We start from the raw sequence: 23,954 nt of genomic DNA, 5'->3' as shown, positions 1-23,954 counted from the left end.
GGACCTTGATCACTCCCATGCGCACTCGCTGACGTGGCCTCGGAGTAGCTGCATATCAGGGAAACATCTATGCGGTGAGTGATTCCTTTCTTGTACTCTGAAACAAAGGAGTCAAATCTCAAGATTTATCTGAGACTCATATTTTTTGTCACTGCTGCTGTGTCACAGATTGTAATGCGCTTAAATCAAACAAAAGAATTCAGTGGATGAAATGACCTGCTGGGAAGGCCCATCTCAATACACATATGCTCCCTGCATATCTGGGTTTTAAACGAATACGCTTAGTAAAACTTAGTAAAGCTTAGATTTTTGATTATAGTTATATTCTGTAGTTCCAGACACAATTGCTCTGTTTGTTGTTTTTTTCAGTGTCTGAATACAAGTATTATTTTTAGTACTAATAAAAATAATAATAAAAGCAAAACATATGAACATAAGAAGTATTTCACTGAATTGTACAGGTTTTCTGTTGCCCAAATCCACTTTTTTCACTGCAGTTATGTTGACATGTATGTTGAACACAAATTAGTTATAAGCTTGTGTCCTATATAGACAATGGGAGGTTCTGTGCAGCCTGCTATTATAGGGCGATAATTCCTTAAGATTTCCGGACTTCGAGAAAGCTGATATTTACTTATCCGTTTGGTATCCGAGTGATCACTTACCATTGGTGTCTCGCAGGTGGGTGGTACCAACGGGGCTCATCCAGTGCGGAGTATGGAGGTTTATGACCCTGCAATTAACCAGTGGCACGCTGGGCCTCCCATGAAACAACAAAGGAGCTATTTCGGCATCGCAGTGGTGGACGGCTTGCTGTTTGCAATGGGAGGCTCCGATGGCTTCAAAGTCACTGCAAAGGTGGAATGCTACAATGCAGAGAAAGGCAGCTGGTTCCGTACGCAGGACATGATTACACCCAAGAGGAACTTCAGCTGCTGCACAGTGCCCCCCTGCATCATACAGTACGCTGCACCTCGCCCACCTGCCCCCATCTGCCTGCCTGGTGGGTAACCAGGTTACGCATCTACCGGTGTGGCTAGCATCACTGGACTTAATCAACAGAAACAGTGGACACTAACAAGAATCAGAAACATTCACCAAAATAAGGAAAATGCCTCTTGAATAATGGACTGAGGGAACAGAACTTAGACCTTACAGTGGAGTCAGAGCATAGAGGTTAAGGCACTAGAACAGCTATCAAAATGCAATTATGGCAAGACAACTGCTTTCCTTTGTTATCGGATGCTGTAATGGTTTGCTCCTGTTGTGTAACATGCCACTTGTTTGCATGCATTTGTTAATTGCCTTGTTCTCTCCAACCATTTCTCTGTCTTAGAGCATCTGCCAAATGAATAATACACAGAGCACAACTATAGCAGAGCTCAGCTGGGACCTCCTGCATGCTTTTACAGCAAGCAATGAGTGTGCTCTTCTAGAACAGATTTAATATCTGGCTACGGTTGTTGGGGACACATGTGTTAGATATGTGAAATGCTTTATTCATACAAATAAAGCCCTTATATTTGTATTTTTATCACATGTGTTATCACATTAAATTTATGAGTAGTATCTTTATAGAATTTGTGCCGTGTGTGTGGTGTTCTCCATATTAATTCATATCTCAATTAAACATTATAACCAAGATGCAGCCAAAGCCCCAAAAATAAATTCTGAATATCAATCAATTAACAAAAACAATACAGAACAATGTTCTTCAACCTGATCCACAGGAACCCCCAGTCCATCCACGTTTTTGCTCCTTGCCAGACAGCTGGTGCTGGGAGAGAGCAAAAACATGGACTGCTGAGGGTCCACAAGAAACACTGATAAAACATAATATATATGCAGACCGAATGTCTATGGCACCCCCTAAAGGAGCATCATATGCGTAAAGAACTGCTTAAGGTTTCATGCCACAGGACCCTCCAGAGCATGAAAGCCAGCTTCTGCTTCTGGTTCCAGCACTTAGCCAATCTACTGACCCTTCATCACCGATTGCTGAGTTGGAAACATTCAGGTGGATCAGCTGACCTGCATGCTTGCATCCAATCAGAAGCAGCAAATTTCCCTCCATTTTCCCCTTCTTTTTCTCTTATCAGCTTACAGTTATATTTCCTGTTGCTCATCTCAGTTTGTCCTAGTCAATTAATATTCTCTCATTTGTTAAGTGCTACTATTTATTGTCTTTCTGTGAGTTAAACTGAAGGTTACTTTCCCCTATAGACCGTCTCTTCCTGCTATCAGGCAATCATAGGCCAGTGGGACAGGAGGGAGGGTTCTACCCTTTTTCACTCAGGGTGACTGGAATTTTCCAAACAAACGGGCAGTTTCAGAATCCCCCATTTGTTGCGGTCTCCAGAAAAGTGTTACATATGAACCATGTGGTACAGTCTGATTAGACGAAAGCATCCCATAGAGCTGTTTCTGATCTAAATGAACAAATTCTGAATTATGACTCTTGAGCTTTGTTGATTTTAGAGTTTTCTGCCATCTGGAGTAGAAAAAAAAAACACACATTTATCTCAGAATTCTGACTTATTAAGTCGAAATTCTGATTTTTTTTCCCTCACAATTCTTACTTTATTTCTCATTATTCTGAGTACTTCTCTAACAACCAGCAATTAGTCGGAGACATCACTTCTGCTCCAGCTTTAATGGTTCAGTGAGATTTGCATACAGCAGCAGACAGGAGCGAAGGCTACAATGGCTGTATCTGCTCTGTCCAGGCATTTTATTATTTCCAGTTGTGTGTGTGAATGGCAGCCTACATCGGAACTTGCAATTAATTATCCTGTAAATGTTAAGCTGGTTTGCAATGAAAATGGGCAATAGAACTTCTCTCTTGCCTAATAAGTTGTGGTACAAGCATATCTAACGTTAATGCTTCGTGCATTAGACCAGGGGCGCTGTAAAGGGGGGGTAAACGATGACGATTCTCGGGGCCCATGACTGAGAGGGGGCCCAGAGAAGCCCCCAATAAACTGTGTGGGGGGCCCTGTCAAGATTCCTTTCATGGGACCCAAAATCCTTAGCAGCGCCCCTGCATTAGACATATATAATATGATGTCTACCGTTAATGTAATAACTGCCAATAATGTGCTAATTTTCCCCCTTAATATAATAAAGGCTGATACAGTAATAACTTACCAATATCATACTAACATATTTGAATCAAAAACGTATCACATTATTACATTATAGGCTTTATTACACAAAAAAAAAAACGGGAAAATTGTTATGTTATTAGCAGTTATATTAACAGTAGTTTATAGTAGCTGCTATTAACAGCAGTGATTAGCTGCTACAGACCCTAACAATCACACAATTTCTTTTGACTGCTTATGATTTTTTGCACACTACTGTACACACACACACACACACATATATGTACATATTCATATGGTTGATTGCCCACAAAACTCAACTGTGATTAATCAGCCTGTTCTCCAGACCAAAGAACAGTGAAAACCATTCTAACTTAACCTACAAGAAGCAATTCCAGAACACAAAGAAGAAGATGTGCTAGATGTCTTTATGGGGACTCTGCATTCATGTCTATGGGCAAAACCCTAATCCCAACTATGAAAACGTTATCCCCTACCCAGCCCCAACCCACAGTCGTTGCTGTTGTAGTTCTCTCCTACCATTTATATTGTCACAATGAACTATATCCTAAGATGTACAAGTAAAAAGTTTGTATATAGTATAGCATGAAAAATAATAATAAGAAGAAAACTCAGCCAGAGTGGAATTGTTTTATATAAACACTCGTGCGCTCTTGCGTTGTGTACACCCAAAATGGCGATTCCACAATAAACTGCGGCTATATCGAGTGTGATGTTAGCTGCAAAAGACGCAAGCAGATCCCAACTTCACTTTGCTACACGTGCATTGTAAAAGCAGGGCCACAAACAAAACAACACCTACGTCTCTGTACTCGATTCAAACGGAAAATGTCGCCAAATCCATTCACCATTTCACTATGTGCTAGCTAGTCATGGCGCGAGCATTAGCTGCGGACGCGAACAGCTTCAGCTTATCTTCCCACAATTCAGCTCGACTGTTTAAACTTCAGCCAAAGACAACATTCTGTGTTAAGTGAGAATTCTAACGATAAATAATAATTACTTACATCGTTCAATTGGCGCCCTCGGAATATCTGTCCTGCCGCTACTCCCATCCACTTCTAGCTTAACTCGTCCATCTGTGTGGGTGCGCAAGAACGATGGGTGCCGTGAAGCTGCAGGAAAATAAACTTAAAAACCTGCACGAAAATATATTAAACGTGGAGGAGTTAGTCGGCAGAAGTGAGGAATTACAAAAAAATAAAATAAAAAACGATTTCTCAAGAAAAGATCATAAAACAGGAAAATGGTCAATAGCTCATGGAGTGATATTGCACACTGTACCTTGATTAACATAACTGCTCTATAATACATAATCGATTATATTCAATAGCGTTCAGGATTTGGGTGAAGTGTACACAGCACAATAATCATTGGGATAATTCCACACTTGCTGCAATTTGTTTTCATGACCGTATTGGGGACATATGCGGTCCGATAAATACGTCCGCCTTGTGCTAAATGTTGACCAAAACAGACGGACCGCCCAGCCCAATTTTCAAGGACTATTCTTGTTCCAAATAATTGCCACAACGGGCCGACCAGATTTACCCCATAAAATAATGTCTTGTGGACATTTGTTGCTCAATGGCTTATGTCTAAAGTGGAAACTAGGGAATAAGATGCGAATTTAAACCTCGTTCCTGACAGACATGTAAAGGACCTTTTTTGTTTTTCATTTTTAGAAACGTAGCGGAGGAGAAAAAATATGAAAACATTTATTTATTTATTTATTTTATTTCGGGAATTCGTGATTTGACTATTCTTACATAATACAAAACTTAAATTCTAAGATAAGCACGGTATACATTTTCCAAAAGTGATGTTAAAAACATTTCACTTGTTCTTCTTGTACAGCTGATTGTGCGTAGAATATACCCCCCCCCCCAATCCATTTCGAGTCTCAAATATAGATTTAAAAATAAACATTATGGTATCTTAGGAAACTGTGATGCAAAGTGCGGTTTTTGCGTCTTAGAATGTATGTACACGTCATTTCGAGTGATATAAAAAGGAGAGAGAGACGAGATATCCACATTCTTGAATTATGATGGCACACGACATGGAGCGAGTACTGATGTCCCCGGCGTTCGAAGTGTTTAACAAGCTTCGGCTGGCAGGACAGCTTTGTGACGTGGTCCTCATCACCGACGGTGTTCAATTCAACGCCCATAGAGTAATTCTGTGTGGCTGTAGCTCCTACTTCCAGTAAGTAGCTGTGACCCATATATGAAGATGCGAAAACAGCAAGGAGTCAGTTTTTATCTCTCGTTAGCAATGACTTCTCCTTGGCAATAAGGCTCTAGGATGACAGAAAGTTTATATTAATATACATTATATTAAATTATATTAATGTAGGTCAGTGCTGATCAGAAATATTTCTGATAAGTGTACCACCTTAACTTTTACTATATAATAATAATAATAATAATGGTATAAATATATAAAAAGGGGACCATGTCAAACAGGCAAAACAAAGTATTCCGGGGGACTTGCCCACCAGCCCAAGTAAAATATATTAAAGGGGGAGCTACTGTTGGAAAAATAAGAATTAAAGCCACCGGTCCCTAGTTCTTAGATGCCTATGAGATCATCTGTAGCAGGGGGTCCTCTGCTTAATTTCCATTTGGGGGTCCCTGGTTCAGAAGATTTAGAAAACCCCTTATTTAACTTTGCCTGCAAAACCGATATTTATTAGATGAGTCACTTCTGGATTGTGTTTCAGGGCTCTGTTCGCCAGTGACTGGAGTGATTCAGGAAAGCGGGAGTACCAACTCCCAGGCATTTCCCCAGAAACACTGAGGCAGGTCATAGAGTATGCCTACACATACTCTGTGGTCATCACAGCTGACAATGTGGAGAACCTCCTGGCAGCTGCTGATTATCTCAGTGTCTTGGGCATCGTGCAGCGCTGCTGTGATTTCCTGCATGAGCAGCTCTGCCTCAACAACTGCATTGGCCTTCTTAAAATCGCCGATGTCTACTGCGTAAACGAGCTGCACCAGTCTGCATTCAACTTAATCTTGAAAAACTTCAAGGAGGTTGCCATCAGCTCAAATGAGTTCCCAGAACTAAGTCTTGAACAACTTTCTGACATCATCGAGCAGGATGAGCTTAATGTCAGAGAAGAGGATGTAGTGTTTGAGGCCATCCTCTGGTGGATCGAGCACGAGCCTGCCACCCGAGAGGCCCACATTTCAGTCCTATTGGCCAAGGTGAGTATAGTTATACTATGTTCTCATTGACTTGTGTATATAACAATAGAATGCTCATTGAGTAAAGTCCTTATTACTGTAGCTAGAGACTGAACCTCCATTTCCATGTCCCATAAGTCTACAACCAAGGCTTCCAGGTATTACACCTGGGAGGAGAGTGTAACAAATAATGGAAAACAAAACACTCAGATGTCTTACATTAAACAAGTGTTAGCTGACACATCTGAGACTTTCAAAGTAAATGGCTTCAGCTAAAGAAATTAAAATTTGCACTTACTGCTGTATCCTTAATGTTAGGAATTGCTCATCTCCAGAGATTCACAGAAAGCACTAAGGAACTCATGGGAATTCTCTCATTCTCTCATTGTTTCCTGTGTAGATTCGGATGGCTCGTATGGATCCGGAATACTTCATGAAAATCGTCAAAGCCAACGATCTAGTGAAGGCCAATGTGGCGTGCAGGCCAATCATCACTGATGTACTGAAGGTCATCTATGATCTTCATGATGAACGTCCACGATCTGATTTTGAGAACCCACTGATCCGCCCGCGCTTGCCCTCTGACATTTTGCTGGCTGTTGGTGGATGGAACATGCGCACGACAAACTGGATTGAAGCCTATGACACCCGGGCCGACCGCTGGGTGGATATAACACAGGGGCAGGAGACTCGCCAGTCCGGCCATGGCAGTGTGTGTTTAAATGGCTTCATGTATTGTTTTGGGGGTTATGATGGCCATAATTTCACCGATGCTGTGCTCAGATTTGACCCCGTCGCACAGACATGGCAGCACATGGCCCCTATGCACTGGCGCCGCTGTTGTGTCAGTGTGGCCGTAAGTAACGGCTTCATCTATGTGATGGGTGGCCGTTTAGACGTGTCGCCTCTGAATATCGTAGAGCGATATGACCCAAATGCCAATGAGTGGACCATCATCCAGCCCATGAACGAGGAGCGACAGGATGCCAGTGCCACCACCCTGAATGGAAAGGTAGGTTAATAGGAGGGCGTCTGCCTGTGGTTACCCTCATTTTCCCCTTGAAATTGATTATGTTACATACTCAGTAGCTCACTTTGTCTTCAAATGGTTGATTTCAATCCATAATTGTTTATTCAGTAAACGTCAGTGTTTAGATAAAACATAAATGACCTTGCATTGTCGCTCTGCATTAGTGGCACATTGGGCAGTGCTGTGGTGTCCAGCTCTGTGTTTTTGCAATTTTGCCCACAGCCCAAGACTTGTGAGATACAATAACTGGTGTTAACGTAGGAGCTTTACCCAATTCCAGTCCTGGAGGGTCAGAATCCTAAACAATTTGCAGATTTCCCTATTCAAACAAACCTAGTGAACTTAATTAGCTGATTAAGCTGCGGTTCACAAGGGAAATGATCACAACTAACTGTAAATTCCCTACCAATGCCCATGTGCTTCCTGTGGTAGGTTCCAGGTTCACCACCACCCTGTACTGAATAGACTTTTATGGAAGGTGGATGGATTAAACATCCATTAGCTAAATGTACATTTACGCTTTCTAGATCTCCATCTCCAATCATGTACAGCATAACACACATCACTTGTGAACCATCTTTCCTAGATATACATTTGTGGGGGTAGCAATGGAGCTCAGACCACTTCCACTGCGGAGTGCTATGATCCACTCACGGGCGAATGGACCTTGATCGCTCCCATGCGCACTCGCCGACGTGGCCTTGGAGTAGCGGCATATCAGGGAAACATCTATGCGGTGAGTGATTCCTTTCTTGTACTCTGAAACAAAGGAGTCAAATCTCAAGATTTATCTGAGACTCATATTTTTTGTCACTGCTGCTGTGTCACAGATTGTAATGCGCTTAAAACAAACAAAAGAATTCAGTGGATGAAATGACCTGCTGGGAAGGCCCATCTCAATACACATATGCTCCCTGCATATCTGGGTTATAAACGAATACACTTAGTAAAGCTTAGATTTTTGATTACAGTTATATTCTGTAGTTCCAGACGTAATTGCTCTGTTTGTTTTTTTTTTCAGTGTCTGACTACAAGTATTATTTTTAGTACTAATAAAAATAATAATAAAAGCAAAATATATGATCATAAGAAGTATTTTTTTGATGGTTGACAGTTTTCGCTGAATTGTACAGGTTTTCTGTTGCCCAAATTCCCTTTTTTTCCACTGCAGTTATGTTGACATGTATGTTGAACACAAATTAGTTATAAGCTTGTGTCCTATATAGACAATGGGAGGTTCTGTGCAGCCTGCTATTATAGGGCGATAATTCCTTAAGAGTTCCTGACTTCGAGAAAGCTGATATTTACTTATCCGTTTGGTACCCGAGTGATCACTTACCATTGGTGTCTCGCAGGTGGGCGGTACCAACGGGGCTCATCCAGTGCGGACTATGGAGGTCTATGACCCTGCAATTAACCAGTGGCACGCTGGGCCTCCCATGAGACAACAAAGAAGCTATTTCGGCATCGCAGTGGTGGACGGCTTGCTGTTTGCGATGGGAGGCTCCGATGGCTTCAAAGTAACTGCAAAAGTGGAATGTTTCAATGCAGTGAAAGGCAGCTGGTGCCGTGCGCAGGAAATGATTGCACCTAAGAGGAGCTTCAGCTGCTGCACAGTGCCTGCGCACCCCCGCTTCGTACAGTACGCTGCACCTCGCCCACCTGCCCCCATCTGCCTGCCTGGTGGGTAACCAGCTTATCATGTCTAACGTTAATGCTTCGTACATTAGACCTATATAACATGTGCCCTTGAGAGGTAAAGTGGGCTATCCCACAAAAACAAAGTTTTGAGAAAATGAGCTCCAAAGTTGAATTAAAAAAAAAAAAAATCAGTGTGTCTATACCCTACAATTGATATGTATCATAGGTAGCACAGATCTCAGTATATTTAAAAGATAGATAGACCCTCAATAATTAATATTGGACAGTCATTTTTGACTGACATGTGGGATAGCCCACTTTACCTCTCAAGGGCACATATGATACCTACCGTTAATGTAATAACTGCCAATAATGTGCTAATTTTCCCCCTTAATGTAATAAAGGCTGATACAATAATATCTTGCCAATACCATACTAACATATTTGAATCAAAAACACACCACATTACTACATTATATACTTTATTACACAAAAAACGGGAAAATTGTTATGTTATTAGCAGTTATATTAACAGTAGTTTAGCTGCTACAGACAGCAGCTATTAGCTGCTATTAACAGCAGTGATTAGCTGCTACAAACCGTAACAATCGTGACATCACACAATTTCTTTTGACTGCTTATGATTTTTTGCACACTACTGTACACACACACACACATATATATGTACATATGTATATGGTTGATTGTCCACAAAAATCAACTGTGATTAATCAGCCTGATCTCCAGACCAAAGAACTGTGAAAACCATTCTAACTTAACCTACAAGAAGCAATTCCTGAACACAAAGAAGAAGATGTGCTACGGCCCTGCTACACTCACACACACACACACACATATAAGGTATCTGTATCTTTGTGGGGACTCCATACTGAGTTCCAACCCACAACACAATTAATCAGTGAGGAAATTCATAGTATTATCTCTTGTTATGTTATTTTTTTAAATTATTTATAATGTATTTAAAAGCCTATGGCAAACAGTAAGTTAATGAATTGAAATTACAGGTAACCACGTGCTCAACAAGTGGTTGGCAGGGAACAAGGGAAACGCTACAGACTGACAACAGGGGAGGACAAGAAAGACTGACAACACGTGGGACGAGATGACCAATGACACCTACTGGCCAAACAGGGAAGGGACACAGAATGGGACAGTTAAATAACACTGGGATTCCCTGAAGGGTTTGGCATTCCCTGAAGCCAAGCTGTTAATTATTGTACTCCACGCCACCTCTGGTGATTGAATTGCAATGCAATGATTATGTTGTTCTATAATCTTATTGAATAAGTGTTATAAGTTGTTAGAAGTTATTTTTGTATTCTTTTATACTTCATTTTTAACAGTGTGATTTTTGACCTGACAGCTTTGTTTGGCAGTAAAAAGCTTTAAGGGGGCAGTTTAATGGCTCTATACACAGCAATATGTATAATGGCCAAAGTGTTCTTATTGAACATGCTTAATTTATTTTTGTATACAACGTTTAAATAAATGTCTTATTTGGAGAACAAAGGCTGGAAAAATGTTATTTGTTGTCTGAAAACCAAAATAATTTTGAGAGCTTTGTACAATTTGTTAGCAGAATTACCTTATAGACCTAATACACTTTTGAATGCAATATAATTCTCCATGGCAGTAACCCAGCTGACTGGTGGAGCAAGTTCATTTTGTCTCTGCAAGACCTCAAAGTGAATTTGAAGATCATTGTCTCCACAAAGACTATGAAGATTTTCAGGAGATACATGGAATCCACAGTTTCTTCCATTAAACCTAGAGTGCAATCCAACAAAATGTTTCAATAATAAAATTTACATTTCAAAAAGTGGCTTCTGGTTTGTCAGATGGGCAGTGTGCATTCCATACCTACTTGTAGTCATCTAGTTCTTTTTGCAGGACACCCAGAAAGCTGAATACTGTAGCAGCAAACATTTCTGTTGGTAACAGCCATTAAAGAGATTCCTTCGTCCAAAATTGCCCCCTAGTGGTGGAATATTGCAACGCAAATAATGGAGATTTCACTTCACTGTATTTTACAGCTAACGAAAATGTAATGTGTGTGTGTATACATTTTTTGTTTCATACATTTAAATGTACATTTTTTATATAACAAACAACATTACTTTATAGTTGTTTAAAAGGCAGAAACTTCAATGTACACGAAGTCACCAATAAATTACATCTATTTATCCAACATGTTATATAATATACATACTGTGTTTGAAAACTTTTCAGTTTTACGATTTCAGGACAGATCAGCCACTCTATTAGGAACATTACGCTTTTTGGTTGCGGGTGTTAGCTTTGCTGCTGCTATTACAGTTTTTACCCATTGCTTGAACACTATAGACACATGCTTAAACCAAAGTAACGTAACTTGAAGTTGTTGTTACTATACCTTAAACAAAGTGCAACCATACCTTAAATAAAAGTTCTGGTTAGCACTTTAGTTGCAATTCTGCAACACACTCACTCCTTTCTACAACACACTTACTCCTGCACACTACACACTATGTCATACATAAGACACTTCATTCAAAAATGAAATCTCAGGGTACCAGTGGGAAAACACATCTATTCAAAATACAAAACACATTGGGCAATTGAAAATACTTAGACACACACCTGAAAATGCTTACTTACAAAATGGAACACCAATCAGCCAGCTACAAATACACCTCACTTAAGCCATTTTGAGAAGTTTGCAAGCATGGAAGCAGGGAGAGCTAGAGGCAGAGGTAGAGGAAGAGGAAGACAGGCAGAGAGAGAGAGGAGGAAGTGGTCGAAGAGGCTATGCAAGGACCATTATTTCTGATGACATAAGAGCAACTTTGGTGGACCATGTAATAAACCATGGCCTGACTATGAGGGAAGCTGGGCAGAGAGTCCACCCTAATCTAAGCCGTTTCACAGTTTCATCCATAATAAGGACATTCCGACTGGAAAACAGGTATGTCTTCAACTCTCTACTCTACTCAGACTGTATCTAGAGTATTTACAATACTGTACCATATCACATTGCCGTATCACATGTACTGTATTTCAGGGTGACTAATGCTCCTTTTTGAAGAAAAGTAGTAGTTTTGTGAAACATACGATGATAACGTGTTGAGATGTTTCAGTACTGTGTATGGTATACACAGTAAAGTACAGTATATACAGTACTGTAAAAAAGAAGCAAACCAATAACAATTTGTGGTTGCATTTTTCTACAGAATGGCTAGAAGACCTACTGGGGGTGGACGGCAGCGCCTGTTCACACAACAGCAGGAACTTGCCATTGTGAACCTAGTGAGAGCAAACAATGCAATCCGTCTCCACCAGCTACAGCAACAAATACTTGAAGATAGGCAGGTATTCAACAACATAAATCGAGTAAGCATTACCACTATCAGACGCATCCTGGTAAAGCACAACATGACCATGAAGCAACTGTACAGGGTCCCAATTGAGAGGAACAGTGTCAGGGTCAAAGGACTTCGACATGAATATGTACAGGTAAGTGTAACAGTCCTTTACATTTACAATACAGAATGGGTGCAGTCCAGTAACAGCTGAATATGTACCATTTGATCAGTACCACATAGATATATTCGGAAAGCTACACAGGTACCTGTGTGGTGGGGTGGGGCGGTTCTGTATGTGTAGTAGTGTAGTTGTGTGTTTTGAGTAATGCCATCTACAATATGTATTTTTTGTTGCAGAGAATCTTGGACGTGGATGGAGCTGCTCAGCCTCATGAATTTATTTACGTTGACGAGGCTGGATTCAACCTTAGCAAAAGTAGACGACGGGGACATAATATACTTGGCCAAAGGACGATTGTGCACGTCCCGGGGCAGTGCGGGGGAAATATCACATTGTGTGCCGCCATAAGCCTCCGAGGGCTACTGTACCATCATTCCAAACTGGGTCCATATAATGCGCAACACATAATCACATTTCTAGATGCACTTCATGATGCAGTTGTACAGGACAGACCAGAGCAGCCCAGGTTTGTTGTTGTCTGGGATAATGTCAGTTTCCATCGGGCTGCTATCGTCCAGAACTGGTTCACCAACCATGATCAATTTGAAGTTGTGTATTTGCCCCCTTACTCGCCATTTCTCAACCCTATAGAAGAGTTTTTTTCTGCTTGGAGATGGCGCGTATATGACCGCCAACCACATGCCCGCATGCCTCTTCTGCAGGCAATGGAACAGGCCTGCGGAGATATTGAGGTAAGGTCAATCCATGGATGGATTCGGCACACAAGGGGATATTTTCCCCGATGCTTAGCAAGAGCAGACATTGCTTGTGATGTTGATGAGATTCTGTGGCCAGACCCCAACAGACGGCAGGATCCATAAGTGCAAATGTGGAATGCTACAATGCAGAGAAAGGCAGCTGGTTCCGTACGCAGGACATGATTACACCCAAGAGGAACTTCAGCTGCTGCACAGTGCCCCCCTGCATCATACAGTACGCTGCACCTCGCCCACCTGCCCCCATCTGCCTGCCTGGTGGGTAACCAGGTTACGCATCTACCGGTGTGGCTAGCATCACTGGACTTAATCAACAGAAACAGTGGACACTAACAAGAATCAGAAACATTCACCAAAATAAGGAAAATGCCTCTTGAATAATGGACTGAGGGAACAGAACTTAGACCTTACAGTGGAGTCAGAGCATAGAGGTTAAGGCACTAGAACAGCTATCAAAATGCAATTATGGCAAGACAACTGCTTTCCTTTGTTATCGGATGCTGTAATGGTTTGCTCCTGTTGTGTAACATGCCACTTGTTTGCATGCATTTGTTAATTGCCTTGTTCTCTCCAACCATTTCTCTGTCTTAGAGCATCTGCCAAATGAATAATACACAGAGCACAACTATAGCAGAGCTCAGCTGGGACCTCCTGCATGCTTTTACAGCAAGCAATGAGTGTGCTCTTCTAGAACAGATTTAATATCTGGCTACGGTTGTTGGGGACACATGTGTTAGATATGTGAAATGCTTTATTCATACAAATAAAGCCCTTATATTTGTATTTTTATCACATGTGTTATCACATTAAATTTATGAGTAGTATCTTCATAGAATTTGTGCCGTGCGTGTGGTGTTCTCCATATTAATTCATATCTCAATTAAACATTATAACCAGGATGCAGCCAAAGCCCCAAAAATAAATTCTGAATATCAGTCATTTAACAAAAACAATACAGAACAATGTTTTTCAACCTGATCCACAGGAACCCCCAGTCCATCCACGTTTTTGCTCCTTGCCAGACAGCTGGTGCTGGGAGAGAGCAAAAACATGGACTGCTGAGGGTCCACAAGAAACACTGATAAAACATAATATATATGCAGACCGAATGTCTATGGCACCCCCTAAAGGAGCATCATATGCGTAAAGAACTGCTTAAGGTTTCATGCCACAGGACCCTCCAGAGCATGAAAGCCAGCTTCTGCTTCTGGTTCCAACACTTAGCCAATCTACTGACCCTTCATCACCGATTGCTGAGTTGGAAACATTCAGGTGGATCAGCTGACCTGCATGCTTGCATCCAATCAGAAGCAGCAAATTTCCCTCCATTTTCCCCTTCTTTTTCTCTTATCAGCTTACAGTTATATTTCCTGTTGCTCATCTCAGTTTGTCCTAGTCAATTAATATTCTCTCATTTGTTAAGTGCTACTATTTATTGTCTTTCTGTGAGTTAAACTGAAGGGTATTTTCCCTTATAGACCGTCTCTTCCTGCTATCAGGCAATCATAGGCCAGTGGGACAGGAGGGAGGGTTCTACCCTTTTTCACTCAGGGTGACTGGAATTTTCCAAACAAACGGGCAGTTTCAGAATCCCCCATTTGTTGCGGTCTCCAGAAAAGTGTTACATATGAACCATGTGGTACAGTCTGATTAGACGAAAGCATCCCATAGAGCTGTTTCTGATCTAAATGAACAAATTCTGAATTATGACTCTTGAGCTTTGTTGATTTTAGAGTTTTCTGCCATCTGGAGTAGAAAAAAAAACACACATTTATCTCAGAATTCTGACTTAAGTCGAAATTCTGATTTTTTTTCCCTCACAATTCTTACTTTATTTCTCATTATTCTGAGTACTTCTCTAACAACCAGCAATTAGTCGGAGACATCACTTCTGCTCCAGCTTTAATGGTTCAGTGAGATTTGCATACAGCAGCAGACAGGAGCGAAGGCTACAATGGCTGTATCTGCTCTGTCCAGGCATTTTATTATTTCCAGTTGTGTGTGTGAATGGCAGCCTACATCGGAACTTGCAATTAATTATCCTGTAAATGTTAAGCTGGTTTGCAATGAAAATGGGCAATAGAACTTCTCTCTTGCCTAATAAGTTGTGGTACAAGCATATCTAACGTTAATGCTTCGTGCATTAGACCAGGGGCGCTGTAAAGGGGGGGTAAACGATGACGATTCTCGGGGCCCATGACTGAGAGGGGGCCCAGAGAAGCCCCCAATAAACTGTGTGGGGGGCCCTGTCAAGATTCCTTTCATGGGACCCAAAATCCTTAGCAGCGCCCCTGCATTAGACATATATAATATGATGTCTACCGTTAATGTAATAACTGCCAATAATGTGCTAATTTTCCCCCTTAATGTAATAAAGGCTGATACAGTAATAACTTACCAATATCATACTAACATATTTGAATCAAAAACGTATCACATTATTACATTATAGGCTTTATTACACAAAAAAACGGGAAAATTGTTATGTTATTAGCAGTTATATTAACAGTAGTTTATAGTAGCTGCTATTAACAGCAGTGATTAGCTGCTACAGACCCTAACAATCACACAATTTCTTTTGACTGCTTATGATTTTTTGCACACTACTGTACACACACACACACACACATATATGTACATATTCATATGGTTGATTGCCCACAAAACTCAACTGTGATTAATCAGCCTGTTCTCCAGACCAAAGAACAGTGAAAACCATTCTAACTTAACCTACAAGAAGCAATTCCAGAACACAAAGAAGAAGATGTGCTAGATGTCTTTATGGGGACTCTGCATTCATGTCTATGGGCAAAACCCTAATCCCAACTATGAAAACGTTATCCCCTACCCAGCCCCAACCCACAGTCGTTGCTGTTGTAGTTCTCTCCTACCATTTATATTGTCACAATGAACTATATCCTAAGATGTACAAGTAAAAAGTTTGTATATAGTATAGCATGAAAAATAATAATAAGAAGAAAACTCAGCCAGAGTGGAATTGTTTTATATAAACACTCGTGCGCTCTTGCGTTGTGTACACCCAAAATGGCGATTCCACAATAAACTGCGGCTATATCGAGTGTGATGTTAGCTGCAAAAGACGCAAGCAGATCCCAACTTCACTTTGCTACACGTGCATTGTAAAAGCAGGGCCACAAACAAAACAACACCTACGTCTCTGTACTCGATTCAAACGGAAAATGTCGCCAAATCCATTCACCATTTCACTATGTGCTAGCTAGTCATGGCGCGAGCATTAGCTGCGGACGCGAACAGCTTCAGCTTATCTTCCCACAATTCAGCTCGACTGTTTAAACTTCAGCCAAAGACAACATTCTGTGTTAAGTGAGAATTCTAACGATAAATAATAATTACTTACATCGTTTAATGGGCGCCCTCGGAATATCTGTCCTGCCACTACTCCCATCCACTTCTAGCTTAACTCGTCCATCTGTGTGGGTGCGCAAGAACGATGGGTGCCGTGAAGCTGCAGGAAAACAAACTTAAAAACCTGCACGAAAATATATTAAACGTGGAGGAGTTAGTCGGCAGAAGTGAGGAATTACAAAAAATAAAATAAAAAACGATTTCTCAAGAAAAGATCATAAAACAGGAAAATGGTCAATAGCTCATGGAGTGATATTGCACACTGTACCTTGATTAACATAACTGCTCTATAATACATAATCGATTATATTCAATAGCGTTCAGGATTTGGGTGAAGTGTACACAGCACAATAATCATTGTGATAATTCCACACTTGCTGCAATTTGTTTTCATGACCGTATTGGGGATATATGCGGTCCGATAAATACGTCCGCCTTGTGCTAAATGTTGACCAAAACAGACGGACCGCCCAGCCCAATTTTCAAGGACTATTCTTGTTCCAAATAATTGCCACAACGGGCCGACCAGATTTAGCCCATAAAATAATGTCCTGTGGACATTTGTTGCTCAATGACTTATGTCTAAAGTGGAAACTAGGGAATAAGATGCGAACTTAAACCTCGTTCCTGACAGACATGTAAAGGACCTTTTTTGTTTTTCATTTTTAGAAACGTAGCGGAGGAGAAAAAATATGAAAACATTTATTTATTTATTTAATTTCGGGAATTCGTGATTTGACTATTCTTACATAATACAAAACTTAAATTCTAAGATAAGCACGGTATACATTTTCCAAAAGTGATGTTAAAAACATTTCACTTGTTCTTCTTGTACAGCTGATTGTGCGTAGAATATACCCCCCCCCCCCAATCCATTTCGAGTCTCAAATATAGATTTAAAAATAAACATTACGGTATCTTAGGAAACTGTGACGCAAAGTGCGGTTTTTGCGTCTTAGAACGTATGTACACGTCATTTCGAGTGATATAAAAAGGAGAGAGAGACGAGATATCCACATTTTTGAATTATGATGGCACACGACATGGAGCGAGTACTGATGTCCCCGGCGTTCGAAGTGTTTAACAAGCTTCGGCTGGCAGGACAGCTTTGTGACGTGGTCCTCATCACCGACGGTGTTCAATTCAACGCCCATACAGTAATTCTGTGTGGCTGTAGCTCCTACTTCCAGTAAGTAGCGGTGACCCATATATGAAGATGCGAAAACAGCAAGGAGTCAGTTTTTATCTCTCGTTAGCAATGACTTCTCCTTGGCAATAAGGCTCTAGGATGACAGAAAGTTTATATTAATATACATTATATTAAATTATATTAATGTAGGTCAGTGCTGATCAGAAATATTTCTGATAAGTGTACCACCTTAACTTTTACTATATAATAATAATAATAATAATAATAATAATGGTATAAATATATAAAAAGGGGACCATGTCAAACAGGCAAAACAAAGTATTCCGGGGGACTTGCCCACCAGCCCAAGTAAAATATATTAAAGGGGGAGCTACTGTTGGAAAAATAAGAATTAAAGCCACCGGTCCCTAGTTCTTAGATGCCTATGAGATCATCTGTAGCAGGGGGTCCTTATCTCTGCTTAATTTCCATTTGGGGGTCCCTGGTTCAGAAGATTTAGAAAACCCCTTATTTAACTTTGCCTGCAAAACCGATATTTATTAGATGAGTCACTTCTGGATTGTGTTTCAGGGCTCTGTTCGCCAGTGACTGGAATGATTCAGGAAAGCGGGAGTACCAACTCCCAGGCATTTCCCCAGAAACACTGAGGCAGGTCATAGAGTATGCCTACACATACTCTGTGGTCATCACAGCTGACAATGTGGAGAACCTCCTGGCAGCTGCTGATTATCTCAGTGTCTTGGGCATCGTACAGCGCTGCTATGATTTCCTGCATGAGCAGCTCTGCCTCAACAACTGCATTGGCCTTCTTAAAATCGCCGATGTCTACTGCGTAAACGAGCTGCACCAGTCTGCATTCAACTTCATCTTGAAAAACTTTAAGGAGGTTGCCATCAGCTCAAACGAGTTCCCAGAACTAAGTCTTGAACAACTTTCTGACATCATAGAGCAGGATGAGCTGAATGTCAGAGAAGAGGATGTGGTGTTTGACGCCATCCTCCGGTGGATCGAGCACGAGCCTGCCACCCGAGAGGCCCACATTTCAGTCCTATTGCCCAAGGTGAGTATAGTTATACTATGTTCTCATTGACTTGTGTATATAACAATAGAATGCTCATTGAGTGAAGTCCTTATTACTGTAGCTAGAGACTGAACCTCCATTTCCATGTCCCATAAGTCTACAACCAAGGCTTCCAGGTATTACACCTGGGAGAGTGTAACAAATAATGGAAAACAAAACACTCAAATGTCTTACATGAAATAAGTGTTAGCTGACACATCTGAGACTTTCAAAGTAAATGGCTTCAGCTAAAGAAATTAAAATTTGCACTTACTGCTGTATCCTTAATGTTAGGAATTGCTCATCTCCAGAGATTCACAGAAAGCACTAAGGAACTCATGGGAATTCTCTCATTCTTGTTTCATTTGTAGATTCGAATGGCTCGTATGGATCCGGAGTACTTTATGAAGATCGTCAAAGCCAACGATCTGGTGAAGGCCAATGCGGCGTGCAGGCCAATTATCACTGATGTCATGAAGGTCATCTATGATCTTCATGATGAAAGTCCATTCTCTGATTTTGAGAACCCACTGATCCGCCCGCGCTTGCCTTCTGAAATTTTGCTGGCTGTTGGTGGATGGAACATGCACACGACAAACTGCATCGACGCATATGACACACGGGCCGACCGCTGGGTGGATATCACGCAGGAGGAGCAGAGCAACCTAGCTGGTCATGGCACGGTGTACCATGATGGGTTTGTGTACTGCATTGGGGGGTTTGATGGGCAAAACTTTATCGATACTGTGCGCAGATACGACCCGATCACACGAGCATGGCAGCAGATGGCCCCAATACACTGGCAGGGCTGTAATGTTAGTGTGGTCGTGCTCGATGGGCTCATCTATGCCATGGGTGGCCATATTGGTTTCTGGCCCCTCGACATCGTAGAGTGCTACAACCCAAAAACCAATGAATGGACCCAGCTCGAGTCCATGAATGAGAGGAGAAACGATGCCAGCGCCACCACCCTGAATGGCAAGGTAGGGTAATGGGAGGGCGTCTGACTGTTTACCCTCATTTTCCCCTTGAAATGGAGTATTTTACACAGTCATGAGTTCTCTTTCTCTTCAGATTGCTGATTTTAATCCACAATTACTATGTTCAATACATTTAAGTATTTGGATAAATGCATTATTGGTCTCCATTAGTGGCACATTGGGTAGTGCTGTGGTGTCATATCCAAGACTTGTGAGATAGATGAAATGGTGTTCCCATGTCAGGTTTCCTTTATTCTGTTCCTGGGGGAGCAGAATCCAAAACTCTTTGCAGATTTCCCTTTTCAAACAGCCATACTAAACCTGAAAATTAGCTGATTATGGTGTGTTTGAGAAGGGAAATTTGCAAACTGTGTTCCTCCAGGAACGGGACTGGGGAACCCTGTCATACACTATGCATAGCATATACTTTTATTTTTGAGTCACAATGAACTTTATCTGTAACCTCCAAACCCCAGTCATATACAGTATAACGGTCTTCACAGTTAAATTGGTTTTCATAGATATACATCTGTGGGGGCCACAATGGAACAGAGAGCCTATCTACAGTGGAGTGCTTTGACCCCCTCACAAACGAATGGAGCTTGATCACTCCAATGAGCACTCCCCGTCACAGCCTTGGAGTCACGGCGTATAAAGGGAAGATATATGCGGTGAGTGATTCCTTTCTGTGTCAAATCTCACATTTTACCTGTAAGACTCATGGTTTTTTTGTCTTTGCTGCTGTGTCTTTCATTGTGATACATTTAAACCAAACAAAACAGTTAAATGCCAGAAATACCTGCTGCAAAGGCTTATCTTAATACACATAAAAAACATACATGCTACCCTCTTTAGCCTCCCTGCATTAATTTCTGGGTTATAAATGGATCTGCTGGGGGGTCTCTGCTACTAGCTCGGGTTGTAAAGTTTAGATTTTTTATTAATTATTTTCCCTAGTTCCAGATATAATTAGTCAGATTGTTGTTTTTTTCAGTGTCTGATTAGCTTCAAGTGTTCGTTTTAACTAATAACAATAAAAAAGCAAAATATATTAGCATAAGGAGTCTTTTTTGAAGGCTCACAGTTTTCACCGAATCATACAAGTTTTCTGTTGCCCAAATCCATGTTTTCATTGCATATAGGTTGACTTCTGTATATAAGCTTGTGTCATCTATAGACAATGGGAGGTTCTAAGGCGCCTGCTTTCATAGGGTGAAAATTGCTTAAGAGTTCATGACTTTGGGAAAGTTGATGTTTGCCCATCCTTTTGGCAAGCAAGTGATAATGAATCTTTGGCATCTCTCAGGTGGGCGGTATCAACAGGCCTGATCACCTGCAGACCATGGAGGTCTATGACCCTACCACAAACCGCTGGCATGCTGTGGCCCCCATGTCCACACCGCGCAGTGAGTTTGGCATCGCAGTGGTGGACGACCTCCTATTTGTGATGGGCGGCCACGATGGGTTTGGGGTAACTAACAAGGTGGAGTGCTATGATGCGGGGACAGGCAGCTGGTATCGTGCGCAGGACATGAGCAGAGCCAGACAGCATTTCAGCTGCTGCGTAGTGCCTGCGCACCCCCGCATCATAGAATACGCTTCACCTCGTTAGTCCCTAATGGCCGCCAAGGAGGAGAGAAACCCATCTGCCCACAACAGCATGCCCAGTACGTAACCTCATTTAAACCCCCCACCCCGAATTCTTTCCCTATAACATACATTGAGTTTATATAGACACCTCTTTTTTTCCCCAGACTCTACTTCCTCATTGGAAGGTGTGTTGGTGGGATCGAGGTCTTTGAAGACGAAGCTGTCCGGAAGTAATTTTCCATGGCCTCGCTAAACTCCTCCCACACCTGAGTTTTTACCTCAACGACCGCCGAAGCCGCATTCCAACATACCATCAACGCTGTCCACCAGCGGGTTCGGGGATTGCTGCCACAACAGGCCACAGCTCCAGTCAGCCGCCTCCACAATGGAGGCATGGAACAAGGCCCATTCGTACTAGTCAGTCCCCTGCGTCCTCCAGGACATGGGAGAAGCTCTGCTGGAGATGGGAGCTGAATCTTCTCCTGACATTGCATACTTAAAATAAAGTTTTCTTTTTCATATTATCTAGTTTGTGAAAGCGTCATAAATTTCCCATTTTGGATAAACGTTGTTCTCGTTTGACGGTTCTCTTCAGAAATTCCGCTGCAACCATCGGTGATTACTAATTAAGCACTAAGGCAGGGGTGCCCAAACATTTTCCCTTAGTGGGCCAAAATGAAAATCTATCGGAGGACCGCGGGCCAAATGTAATATTTTACACAAAATACAAACACTAATAGTAAAGTAAAGTAGTTTTATTTATCAAACAGTTATCTAACCTTCCTTTCTGTGTAAATAACATAAACAAAATATGACAAATAAGTCATATATAGGCATTTAGAACACGTCTAAACTTTTGTAATCACATATAGTGCAAAATGTCAAAGAGTGCATGTCCAACAGCAACACAACAACAACAGTAGGAACAATATAATTGCACCACTAGTGAGAAACATGAAGCTGTTCTTTGGCGTTTATCAGCCTATCAATATTAGGTTGCAGCTGACTCACTGAGAGGGTGAGGATGTCCTGTAGGTGTGGGTCAGTCAGAGTGCTTCTGAGCCTGGACTTGTTAAGGTTCATTACACTAAAAGTCTGTTCACAGATGTAAGTGCTGCCAAACAAAGCTAACATGACCTGTGCATGTTTCCTAATGTCTGGGTACCTTTCAGATGAGACATGTGTGTAGAAGTCTTTCAGGTGTAGTGACATGAATTTATTCTTTAGCTCAGAATCACACTGAAACTCAATTAGCTGCATCTGAATGTGATCAGGCACTGAGTCCACACTTATGGTGAAGGGTTGAGAAAACAGCTCCATGTCACCTCTACTTTCCCTAAAGTCCTCAAAGCGCAACGCAAAGTCCTGCTCCAAGTGTCTGAGAAGTGCTGCATATTCAGGCAGTCTCTGCTTCACCAGGTTGACCTCTCTCAGACTAGGGAAGTGTGCAAGGTTTCCTGGGAAGAAGTGAAAGAGCTGCTAAGTCGTCAAATAATAATAAATATTGCAACATAAATGTTGTTTTATGTACTTTGAAAGAGTTAGCCTTACAATTTTATTATAATACTTTTTAACAATACTTTTTAACTGCACAACAGTGGAATATGGATATGTTAGTAAATGCACTTACTAACATATTCCACATAATATCAATCCCAGTAACTGCACTTTTATCATGTGAGGTGCAGGTACATGCTGCCACATTTCCTCTCCATTATCACTTGATTAAATCATAAGCATTTTTACAATCACAAAAAATATGCAAGCTCCAAAAGACAAACAAAGCGCATGTCTGCCTGTCAATCAAGTTTAAGAACCATGGACAGCGCTGTCCCTCCACAACACAGTTAACAAGGCCGGGACTTATTTACGGCATAAAATACAGTATGATAGACATTATCACCATTAAAACTGAATGTGTATGTGTGTCTCTGTGTGTGTACAATGTATTAACCAACCTGCTGACAGATGTCGACAGAGTAGCTGCAGCTTCGACCTGAAGGCCGTTATGTGGTCAAACAGCTCAGTGATGATCTGATCCTTCCCTTGAAGCTGAATATTCAGGGTGTTGAGCAGGTCAGTGATGTCCACCATAAAAGCCACGTCACAAAACCATTTTTCATCTGTGGGGACTTGAGTGTCACTGTTCTTGCTTGTCAGAAACTCCGCGATGACATGGCGCAGCTCAAAAAATCTTTTGAGGACTTTCCCGCGGCTCAGCCACCTCACCTCTTGGTGGTAAAGCACATCCTTGTATTGTGAATCAACCTCCTCTAGAAGAGCTCTGAACTGGCGGTGTGAGAGCGCTTTTGATCGTATGCAGTTTATGATTTTAATCACGTCACGCACCACGTCTCCCATACCAACTGATCTGGCACATAGTTGCTCTTGGTGCAGGATGCAGTGGTATTTTGCCACCTTACCTCCACATTGGGAAAACTTCTGGGAAATTAGTGTGGCAAGGCCTGTTTTCCTCCCAGCCATGGCAGGTGCTCCATCAGTTGTTATCCCAACCAATTTTTCCCAGCTCAGCCCGTT

The 23,954-nt window shown here is 41.5% G+C and overlaps 1 protein-coding gene across 4 annotated transcripts; it reads left to right on the top strand.

Annotated features, from left to right (window-relative positions):
* Nucleotides 1-5,170: 5,170 nt before the first annotated feature.
* On the top strand, nucleotides 5,171-21,702 carry LOC125720914 (kelch-like protein 10). Of its 4 annotated transcripts, XR_007385596.1 has the most exons (6): nucleotides 5,171-5,333; nucleotides 18,357-18,846; nucleotides 19,218-19,829; nucleotides 20,348-20,497; nucleotides 21,133-21,493; nucleotides 21,581-21,702. XR_007385596.1 is itself a non-coding variant. In XM_048996828.1 (5 exons), the coding sequence occupies exons 1-5, from the start codon at nucleotides 5,173-5,175 to the stop codon at nucleotides 21,626-21,628; spliced, it is 1,461 nt and encodes a 486-aa protein (XP_048852785.1). In that variant the 5' UTR covers nucleotides 5,171-5,172; the 3' UTR covers nucleotides 21,629-21,681. The 4 variants fall into 4 exon arrangements, 3 of the variants coding, with proteins under 3 accessions (XP_048852785.1, XP_048852783.1, XP_048852784.1); XM_048996828.1 differs by lacking the exon at nucleotides 21,133-21,493 and having other exon boundaries at nucleotides 21,581-21,681; XM_048996826.1 differs by lacking the exon at nucleotides 21,581-21,702 and having other exon boundaries at nucleotides 21,133-21,574.
* The last annotated feature ends 2,252 nt before the right edge of the window (nucleotides 21,703-23,954 follow it).

Source organism: Brienomyrus brachyistius, unplaced genomic scaffold, assembly GCF_023856365.1.
Source record: "Brienomyrus brachyistius isolate T26 unplaced genomic scaffold, BBRACH_0.4 scaffold27, whole genome shotgun sequence".
Lineage (NCBI taxonomy): Eukaryota > Metazoa > Chordata > Actinopteri > Osteoglossiformes > Mormyridae > Brienomyrus > Brienomyrus brachyistius.
This window is presented reverse-complemented; position numbering and strand designations above follow the sequence as displayed.